This window comes from Chrysochloris asiatica, unplaced genomic scaffold (genome assembly GCF_000296735.1).
Source record: "Chrysochloris asiatica unplaced genomic scaffold, ChrAsi1.0 scaffold00042, whole genome shotgun sequence".
Classification (NCBI taxonomy): domain Eukaryota; kingdom Metazoa; phylum Chordata; class Mammalia; order Afrosoricida; family Chrysochloridae; genus Chrysochloris; species Chrysochloris asiatica.
Window position 1 is genome coordinate 13,608,773 of NW_006408560.1, and position 11,147 is coordinate 13,619,919.

Genomic DNA, 11,147 nt, shown 5'->3' on the forward strand with positions numbered 1-11,147 from the left:
CGCCCCCGGCGGCTACTTGGAGCAGCAGGCTTCTGTCACCTAAACCACTCCAGCGGGTGAGCGGGCGCCCTTTTGTCAAAGCTGTAGGCAAATAACTTCTCGCTTGGCCTCTGGGAAAGAGGACTGCGAAGCTATGGGAAAGGAGTGCCTTTCCCAGACCGTTGCCAGCCCGGGCTTCCTGTTGGGTAGGAGAGAATAATCTCACTCTTCCATTAGGATTGAATCCACCCCCGTTCTGTATGTACATAGCCTTTTCTGTTGGTCTTGTTGAAATCTAGTTTCAGATTTTTAACTCTCCAATTCTGCTGGGGGTGGGGGCTATCTCCTCCCTTTCCTTGCTGGGTGCTGGACCCCCGTTGCGGCCTGGGCTCTGCCTTGCACTATTTCCCTCCCTGGCCTGGCGGCCCCTCCCCCTCCTTAAAAGGGGCAGGTTCAGGGGCCCGGTGCTCTCCCTCCTTCCCATGCACCCCCATGCCCATTTGCACAGCTGCCCAGGTACCCCCAACAGTGGGGGGTCACAGGGAGAGGGTAGTGGGACCAGTCCCTGTATCTTAATTTAAAAAGTGATGATGTAATATATTGGGGGGGGGAGGTCGGGTTGCCCTGGCCTGGGGAGACCTGGGGCATAGCCTCAGGGAGTGAGGACAATGTGGCCTCCCCTTCCCCTCGGCTTTTCCAGTCAGTGCCTTAGGGGGGGAGGTAATCTCCCCTCTTCTGTTCCCTTCCCCTATCCCTCACCTTGGGTGTAAGCGACAGGAAGAAATAATAATAATAATTTAAGATTCACACTTGTGTCCACCTTTGGTTCTTTAATTTTGGGGATGGGTGGGAGGGATCAGGAGGAGGAGGGAGGTGAGAGGAGAGGAGGGACTGGGGGTTCTGAATCTAGGTGGTTTGGGGGCAGAGGATTTCTGAAGTCAGTACATCTGAGGAATTATGGGAGTGCTGGCAGACTACACCATTGGGCTTCAGGTAGGGGTTGCTGCTTCTGCTTCCTCTGCTTGAGAGCTCTTGTCTTCATCCAGGTCACTAGTGAGGAGAAAAAAGGGTGACCTGTTCACCAACACTTGTTGTCACAGACACATTCCTCCTCTTGCTCCTACCCCTTCTATGCAGATTCAGCTTATGTACCAGCCATTCCTGCTCAGACAGGCTCACAAGGCCTAGCAGCCCATGGCTGTAGCGATCCCTTTGAGCTGAGACAGAAGGAGCAGGTGGGCAGTAAGGACAAAACCAGTAGTGACCTCAGTCATCACACCTGCTCAAGACTCAAGTTGCATCCTCTGTCAACCCAGCTTGTAACATCACTGGTCCCTCTGAAAAGGAGCCCTGGTGGCACAATGGGTTAAGCATGGGGTTGTTAATTGCAAGGTGTAGCTCAAACCCACCTGCCACTCCTCAGGAAACAGATGAAGCTGTTTGCTCCCATAAAGACTTACAGTCTCAGAAACCTTAAGGAGCAGTTCCATTCTGTACTACAAGGTTGCTGTGAGTCAGAATTGGATGGCAGTGGATTTGGGTTTTTTTGGTTTGAGTACTCCGGAACCACTAAAAATAAAGCTTTGCTTCCCCTCCAACCTCTAGACTCTTCACTACATCCAATGTCGTCTTCTCAGTGGAATGTGCCCACTGGACTGTTTTCTTTGCAGCCATCCCAAATGGAGGCACAGTCTGTTCTCAAACCTAGCTGGGTGGCCCATGGTGTTTTTGAAAGCCCTCAGCTGCCATGGCAGCTATTCCACAGGTACTGTGGCTGGCTCCCCAGGCCACTAAACACCGTGCCATTGTCCATCAGAATGTGGTACCTGATTCTGGCTGCTTGAATGGTCTAGCCACCTCCTCACTGGAAGACCCGACCCATCCAGTCCAACTCTGGCCTTTCAATTCCTTGACCTCCTTGACCCTAATGACTCACCTCTGCTCACTCTCAAGCAACCCCCTCAGCCTTGATCACTCACTGATTCATTCAGGACTATTCCTCCAGCACGGCTTGCTCTTTGTCCTGCCTCCTCTCTTGCTAGTGCTCCCTCCTGGCCACTACCCCTGTTCTGACACCTCAACAGGACACCGACTCTGGACACCCCACTCCCACCCCAGGAGAGCTCCTTCTCTCCCCCATGACCAGTGATCTCACACACTCTTATTGAGAACACCCGAGTTCTCTTCCCATTGCGTCCTCCTGACCTGTTCAGAGCTACCACACTTGCCATTGAAAACTACACAGCCATGCCCACTGGAGCCAGTGGAATGGTTTTCAACATGATCTGGGCCTTTAACACTACCTGGAAATCCTTTAAGCTCTCCAGTCAGCTTCTTTGCACATTCCCTCCCTATGACAGGTATTTCAACCTCTACCACCCACTCCTTAAACCTTTATTCCACTCGTAGCCACCCCCTCACTCTCTAAGCAGGTGTCCTTGCCTCCTAATCCCCACAGAAAAGGTAGGCTGAGCAGACTCAACTTGGGTTAGAGGAACATATACTCTCCACCCCAACCTTGGGTGAACTAACCAAGGCCAAGATACCTTGTCTACCTGGCCCTAAATCACATCTCTCTCTCTCTTTTTTTTTGGTCATTAGTGTTTTTTGTTTTAAAATGTTTTATTGTGAATTATGTAATAGTTTACATGGGAGAACATTAGTTTACATTCATCCTATTGTATATTGTTTCATTGCCATGGTTACAATCCCCTCCATGCATCATTAACCAACCAAAGGGTAAATCACATCTCTCTTGTATCCCTCTTTCTTAAATGCTCTTTCTTTTTTATTTTCTAATTTCTCCAATTCCCCGGTTGTTAGTTGCCATCGAATCTTCTTGTGGAATCCTATGGAATCGGGTTTTCAAGGCTTTGGCCTTTTGGAAGCACATTCCCAGGGTTTTTCTTCTGAGGCATCTCTAGATGGGTTTAAACTACCAATCTGTTGGCACTTAACTGGTTGGGCCCCCCCAGGGATTCCTTTAAATCTCTTCTTCTTTGAGAAAGAAAAATTGTGTGGTGCTTTGTTCTTTTGAAACGACTTGTGCTGCATGACGCTAACTCTCAGAAACTTTACCATTAAACTTTGTTTTTCAATTACAGCAGTGACTGTAATTTCTTAAATAATGATACAAGAGCCTCTTGCCTTGTTGCTGAGTCCTCTCTGTCACCCTTGGCCTTCTCCATGCCATGAACATTGTTGCCATGAACTACTCAGTCTCTCAACTGCCAAATTCAGTGGCCTGTCTTCAGTCCTCATCCTACTTGGTCATCTCATAGCATGTGGTGAAGTTTGCTTTCCCACTTTCTTAACTCTCTCTTCTTGGTTTGGGAGTAAGCTCTTCTTGTTTCTGACCCTGTCTCCTTCTACTCTGCCACGCCTTCCACAATGATGGTCTATCTTATCCTCTCTGCTGCAATCTCTAAGTCAACAACCCCCCAAAGATTTCCCTAGTCCAGAGCCCTGCCCTTTCCAACTGCCCCCTGGGTCTCTCCAGCTAGATGCCCTAAAGACCTCTAAAGGTCTCCAAAGGAACCAGTTCTCTTTTCCCAGACCTCTTCCTCCTCCTGCCTTAACACCTGCCTAGTCCCAAGCATAGAAATTCATTGAGGCATTTTCAGTGCCTCCATCCTGAGGCATCACCAACTTCTCCTGGACTAGGGTAGCCTCTTCTTGCCTCTCCCTGCTTCCCCTTTGCCTTCTTAGCTTATCATCCTGCAAGATAAATATGAACACACCAGTTTCAACCTAAGAGCTTCAACTGGCAAGTAAGCCCCTTCCCCACTTGTCTCCACCTTGACTTCCAACCTTATCTCCTAACATTCTGTGAGGTCTCCACCCAGACACACATATTCTCTGGCTCTCTCCCCCCAACCCCCCTTAGGCTCTACTCTCTTGAATGTCTCACATTCTTCAAACTCACATGACTCCTCTTGGAATGCTTTTCTCAACTCCTTGGCCTAACAAAGCACTAGCCCCTAACAAGCCCCTAAAACCCAGCTCATTTGTCACCTTTTTAATGAAGCCTTCAAGAATACACCCCTACTCCAAACTGGTGGTTTGTCCTCTCTGCTGCTGCTCCATTCCTTATCTCATATGCTCTCCAGTCTCTCTCCTCCCAGCTCCTCTGCTCTCCACACACCTGGCCTCCAAGCTGGCCTCTGAGGAGACGGTCTGTCCTGGTGCTTCTTGGAGCTGTTGCCGCAGTAACCAGTCTTTCTCAGGGTCCTTTGTTTGAGCTGCAGCCAACCATAACCAGGGACCTTCCTCATCACTGGAGTCCCTGCAGAAATCTCCCATCTCAGTGGACCAGAGAGGTTCTGGGAAGGGGTGGCCACCCCCACTGCCCCCCAGGCTCCAGCTACCCATGTCACTGCAAGACTCACAGCTCCAGGTCCAGGTCCCCCTGGTAGGAGAGGGAGGATGCACACACAGAGCAGGTGTTGCCCAGGAGGCGATAGCAGGTGGTGCAGAAGAGTCCTAGAGGTAGACAGGAGGGAATTAGGTAAATGTGAGCTTATCCATTCATCCACTGTGCTCCCCAGTTTCCAGCCCTGCCACCTCTATCCAGCTCTGGGGGACTATCCTTGTCAAGGGGTGCACACTAGGGACCTCTGCATTATCACTTGCATATGAATCCTGTTTCAAGGGGAGAATTAAAGTTAAGATGAGGGAAATGAGATACCCCGGTGGAGTGGGGTAGGGTGGGGGTGAGGGGTCTGTGTCAATTAGAACATGCAGAGCAAGGAAGGGAGGATACAAAAGGTGAGATACTGAGACCATAAAGGAAGGACAGCCATTGATGGTTATATGCAAATGTGGTAAGTCCCAGGAGTCTCACCTCGGCAGCCTGGGGTACTGCAGGACACAAAGTTCTTCATGTCCCCCTCATCTTGGGGTTGCCCACAGCCCAAGCAGTACACCTGGTATGTCTTAAAGAGACTGAGGAATGGAACCAGGAAGGGACACCTAAGGAGAGAGGTCCCCCAAACACTAAACTGACCAATCCAGCCAGCCTAGACAGTTGGGAACTCCCTTCCCACTCTGTAGAACCAACTTCCAAACACATGGTAGGCTTTCTCAGTTTCTCTAACTTTAGCAACAACTTCTCTATCTCCCTGTCCTCCTACATTCACTCCACATCCTGAATAATTCCCACCCCTAAGTCTTCCTCTCAGAGCATGAATGGCATGGAAGGAGTACCTTCTTCCACCAAACCAAATCTTTTGAAACTTAAGGAGGACAGTAGTGCATTCTAAACTTGTAGTTCTTTTTCTGGCCCCTCTCACCGCACCCCAGTGGGAAGGATGGTGGGCTAACCAGTTGCTCAGCATATTCAGGACAGTCTTTTGATCCTCCTGGTCAGCTGCCCGCCGCCTCACTGCTCGATGCAGAGTAGACAACAAATTGGCTCGGCGGCTCAGAAGTATGTTGTACAAGTAGGAGATCCTTTCCTGGTAGAGGAGAAATCAGGAATGAATCTCACTGGATCCTTCTTCATTTAGCTCAATCTGTTTGGAATGCCATCTCTACCTCCTGACCCTGAGCCCCCACTCCCTACCTTTCCCTTCTGTCCAATTCCTATGAATCTCTCTAGGCTTGGCTCAAATGCCCTTTCCTGTGGGAAGGCTTCTGGACTCCCTCAAGTGGAGTTACCCACCCCTTCCTCTGTGTTTCCAGAGCCTTTTATTCATTCTTTAATAAAAATAATTTTTAATTGTAACATCTTATTAAAAGCCTGTTTGACTGCCCCGGGCTATGTCTGGTTCATCTTGGCATCCTTGAAGCCCAGCAAGGTGACTGGCAGACAGGAGATACTCAATAAATGGTTAGCAAATGAGTAAACAAATATCAAGTTTCCCATTCACAAACATGCTAATACCATCTACCTCCCATGGTTTTTACCAAAACTTTTGAGGCAAACTCTGTCTCAGGAAGCCCTGCCTCAAGGGCCACCATTTCTCCCAGCCCCTTCTGGGGTCCAGACACCTGCGTTTTCAATCAGAGGAGAGAAGGCTGAAGCAGCTGGAGGACTTGAAGTTCCCCAAAATCAGGGCAGAAGATTGCTAGTTTGATACCCTGGGGAAGTAACAGGGACTGGCTGCCTGCATAGACCCCTTACCTGCTCCCGAGATGGGTAGTAGGAGGCACAGATGACCCGCCTCAGCCGACTGATATAGGCACCACATAGAGTGACGAAGAAGCACAGACCATACATGCTGCCTGAAGCAGAGTGGGTAGAGCAAGCATTGCTGATGGGCACAAGTTGCTAGCCACCCTCAAGATCCACCTCCCCAGGACCCAGTGCCCTTCATGGTGCCTATTCTACCAGTGTCCTTGGGGGTGAGGCTGATACCAATGGCTATGTAACCAGTAGATTTAGGCTCTGAGGGACGCAGGAGGCACTGTCGGGACAAGATACTAATGTTGCCTTGTTGTAGGACATCAAATGCAGACACCAAATCACGGTAAATCTTCCCAGCATAGCCTTCCCCTTCCACAGTTATGGATACCAAAACAGGACCTGGCACAAAGAAACTGTATGAGGGATGCTCACAGTAGTTGCTCACTCCAACCTACAAGAATGTGGAGCAGTGAAGGTCAGCGGGATGACTGTGTGGGCCTTTGATGCCCAGGGTCTAATCTCAGCACCTAGCACCTAAGACTGGGCCCATGGTCCAGCTGTATGGCTCTGGTGATCTTAATGGTCAGTGAGCCCATACCCTTGCCTTTATGAGCATCCAGAAGCATTTATTGTAAAGCATGTACTGAGCACTGTGTAGCAGGTCTTGGACTAAGTATTCTATTGCTTTTGTCTCATTTTTTTCTTTGTTGGACCTCTGGTCAGAGAATTTGATTAATTCTAATCTTTGGTACATGGCACAATCTTAATCAACATACAGGATCTCGTTTAATCCTTACAGCAACCTGTGGTTGTTACCATTATGATCCCATTTTTCAGACGGGAAAATGGGGGCTCTGAGACATTAAGCAACTTGCTTAATAGTAAGCACCTGCTAAAGAACTTGCACATTTTCAATGACCCTTATGACCTTGAACTGGACACAGGTGTTACTTGTTAGTTACTAGTTTAAAAAAGGGGCAAAGTAGCAGTTAGTATGAAGACATTCAGGTAGTCCCCATGATAAAGGGTGGGAAAGAGAAGAAGGGATGGGAGAGCAGGAGGAGGACAGGAAATCAATGAATGATCTCAATGACCTGCCCTCGGGAGCCTTGGTTGATTCCAGTCCCAACTCCTGCTCTAAAGACCAGGCCAAGGGGGCTTCAGCGGGGCAGTGAGGGAGGGAAAAAGGAAGGGAGGCACTCACTGCGGGCCACAATCTCCCCCTGCAAGTGGTGCCGGGCCAGGTCAAGCACCCAGAAGACCGTATAGTCTAGGAAGACCAGGAGCAGCACGAGGACAAGATGCCGCATTAAGCTGAAGATGGCCAGGATGTAAAAAATCCGCTCCCACTGGGACAAGAAGAGGGAGCCTGGGTAGAAGCGGGATGGTTAGGGTCATGGACAGGGCTCCTGATCCTGGTTGAATCTGGATTTCTGTCTACTCGTTTGGAAAATGGAAAGCAAAAAAAGCTGTAAGGACCCATGGCTAGAGGTGCAGGCTTAGCATCTCCCCCTGGGCCCTGGGGTCCACTCCCACTCTCAGGAAGTGCAGAAGCACTGAAGCCCCTTGCTAGCTCCTTACTCATACAAGAGTCCTCCCACCCTATCAGCACATCCACACTTTCCACCCTCCTCCCACCCCAAGCCTTCCAAGGCTACCTCTCTGTCTCCGTTATCTACGTTTTACCTAGCTTTCCCTATAAGAACTATTATCTGCCGCTTCTCTCTATGTCTGCTTTCTCCTTTTAGACTGAGGGCCTCCCAAGGATAGAGCCCTGTCCACCTCCTCAGCCTGACATTTCCCTGCCGCCTGGGTTGTCTTTTCTTCCCTCTGACTCTACAAGAACACAGGAAGTTAGGGCTGTGGGGGTGGGAACATTCCTCAGAGCCACTCTTCCTCCCATCCTGGGCCCTCACCTGGCTGGATATAGTAACTGGCCTCATGGGCACTAAGCGGCAGCACTGTGGGCAGTCCTGCCATGGAGCGGATAGCCTCCATGTGTAGGAATTTGCTGGTAATGTAGATGTTGTCGAAATTGTCCCAGTTCAGGTAACAGTACCGGTAAAACAGGGCTCTGATGGAGCAGAGTACACATGAAGCCCCTTCTCAGCACCCCTGGCCAAACTGCACAGGGCACACCCTCGCACCCTCCCAGGAAGCCATGGGGATGAGCTGGCCCCAGCAGCCCAAGCTCTCCATGCCCAGAGCCACCCTGTAGCTTCTCACTGAAGGTAGAGAAATGTGAGCAGCAGAGATGTGGTGTAGCCCATCAGTGCCAAGACCTCTCGGATGCGGTACAGCTTCAGGCTGACAGCCTCCTGGAGGTCCAGAGCTATCTGGGACAGGCTTCGAGAGGCATTGAGATTCACAGAGAAGTGGTGGGTGGCTGTCACATTGAACTCAAATTCCTGACGCACTCGGTTCAACAGTTTCATCACCGCTAGGGTCAGCAGGTCCAGAGGGGATGTGAACAAAGAGAGTTAGAAGGGGGCAGGGCCATACCAGAAGAGAGGCCTGATAGAGCCCAGTATCACACAGCTCACAGAACAGCCAGGAACCTCCAGCATTTAGACCCTGTGGACTGATCTTCTACATATCTGTGCTATCATCACTGAATCCCCAGCCTCCGGCCCCACGCCTGGTGCACACTAGATGCTCTATAAAGATATGGTAAGGGAGTCAATGAAGGATCTCAGTAACCTGCCCTAGGGGCAGAAGTTCCTGGTTCTAGTCCCAACTCTTGCTCTAACAAAAGCACTGGTGAGGTTCCCCTCCTTACTAGACTTCACTTTCTCAATCTGTATACAGTGGATGATGGCCTGCCCAAATAACTCTTGAGGTGCTTCTGGCTCTTGCATCTCTTCCATGGACAGGAAGCACTTCCGGCCAGGCCATGGACATACCAGGGTGAGGGAGGGAGCACCACACCCAGCAAGGGCTAGGAGGAAGAGGGTCACTCACGTGTGCCAATGGTCTTGCGCAAAAAGGGTTGGATGTAATTGGGGATGATGCAGAACACTTGGCTCACTGAAAGCCCAAGACCATGGGGTGTCAGAAGGAGAGGCAGAGGGTCAGCCAGCCCTCCCACCTCCAGGGGTCCTCTTCTAAATGGCCCCTTTTAGTTTTGACTCTCCCATTAATCCTTCCCTTTTGTCCCTCCCTATTTGTTGTTAATTGCCATTAGGTGGATTCCAACTCATAGAATGTGCAGAGTAAAATTGTTCCATAGGGTTTTCAAGGCTGTGGCCTTGAAATTGCCAGGACTGTCTTCTGAGGCACTTCTAGGGATGAGTTCCAACTGCCAACATTTTGGCTAGTAGTGTACCACTTAACCCTTCTTGCCACCCAGAGACTCCCCCTCCCTAATGGTCCCACTCCCATTGGACCACTGGCCCCTGGGCCACCCTCCCCCTCCCCCTCGAGCTAGAGGTGAGCATTTGGTTTTCCGCACCGCTGGCAAGTCCACAGAGCACCAATTTGAAGGGCATGAGCACATAGCATAGGTGGTAGGCCTGCGGAATGACCTTCATACAGTCGTCCTTGGCATCCTCGAAGATCCGTGAGCACTTCGAGTAAGGGTTGCCCAGTTCTGAGTTGCACACATCACCAATGTGCAGAAGCCAGTACCATACACTCCGCAGGGCCCTAGCTGGGGATGGTACCAAGGACTGAGTTGGGCAGCATCTTCTCAAGGGACTGAGGAACACCAGGGCCATCCCAGAGAGAGTCAGGGGTCCAGCTGGGCTGCATCACAGGGGTACTAGTCAACACACGGGGGGACCAGAGACCTTGAGTTGTTGAGTGGTGCTGTCGAGTCAGTTCTGACCCAAAGCAACCCTGTATAATAGGGTTTCCAAGGAGCCGCTGGTGAGCTTGAACTGCCAACCTTGCAGTTCAAACGGCTTTGCAGTCTGGCGCATTAACCCATAGTGCCACACCAGGACTAGACCCCCGAAAAAAAAACCCCAACCAGATATGTGAATGTACTGACCTATATGCTTCACTCCATCCATGATTGACCGAAAGAACTTGCGGATCCGGTCAGCCACTGCTTTGGTCTTCTGGGCAATGGCTTTAATCTTGCTTAGGGCACCTGAAGGGCAAGGAGCAAGGACACTATTGGGTCTCCTCTACTTGGGGCTGGTTTCTCACCTTTGCCCCTGGGCCAGGGAGTGGAGAGGGGGCAGTCATCCCAGAGGTGGGGAGCCTGGGTGCTGGGAGAATATTAATCTGGCAGTGAAAGAGGCCAAGGGGGCCGGCGGGTGTGTGTGTGTGTGTGTGTGCCTGGAAACAGAGGGCCCTTTCCAGGATGTTTTGTGGTTAGGGACGAAGGACGAAGCAGAGGACTGTAGAACATGCAGGACTGGGACAGAGGGGGCGGGATTCTTACTGACAAGCGGCTGCTTGGCCCGTTCCAGCACTTCAGCAGACTGATTCAGTGCCAGCTCGGCCCCACAGGCCACGGCCTCACTGGCACGGGTGAAGTTACGAAGGGTGTTGGCACAAGGCCCTTGCAGGACCAACCCAAAGGCAGCCACCAATAGCAGTACCCTGCCCTGCCCTGAGGGAGACATCATCATCAGAACCAGAACCCAGCACATGACAACATATTATACAAGAGTAAGTCGTCTCCCCTAGGACTCCTCTCCTGCCCTAGCCTCAGCCTGAGGACCTGCCCCCAGTCCCCAAGTGCCAGGCTCACTGGAGAAGGCCTGAGGCAACAGCAGGAGGACAGTCACTCGGACCTGGCGAGAGAATCCCATGCCCAGGCTCAGGAAAGTGGCCAAAGTGAGGGTGCCTACAAGGCAGCCCCAGGGGCTGCGTCCTTCCACCAGCAGTTCCAGCAGCCCATAGGCTGTGGCCAAGGACAAACCCAGGGCAAAGCCTGCTATGCTGCGGACCACGGCCCGTGCCATGCTAGGCTCCTGTTCCTCCCAGGGGAACACAGCTTTCTTCATGACTTTGTGCATGGCTGCTAGACCAAATGTTTTCCTGTCTCTAGGAGATGCCCACTAGGTTCTGTGGTTCTTAAAGGGTCCTG

The 11,147-nt window shown here is 51.1% G+C and overlaps 1 protein-coding gene across 1 annotated transcript; it reads right to left on the minus strand.

The window, feature by feature from the left end:
- Window positions 1-934: 934 nt before the first annotated feature.
- DCST2 (DC-STAMP domain containing 2) lies at window positions 935-11,076 on the minus strand. The gene is given in 16 exon segments (XM_006861725.1): window positions 935-1,000; window positions 1,002-1,029; window positions 4,124-4,264; window positions 4,368-4,461; window positions 4,823-4,979; window positions 5,325-5,435; window positions 6,104-6,204; window positions 6,338-6,505; window positions 7,311-7,475; window positions 8,023-8,180; window positions 8,333-8,546; window positions 9,068-9,133; window positions 9,558-9,755; window positions 10,098-10,199; window positions 10,497-10,667; window positions 10,809-11,076. Coding segments are annotated over 16 exon segments (2,208 nt in total).
- Between the last annotated feature and the right edge of the window lie 71 nt (window positions 11,077-11,147).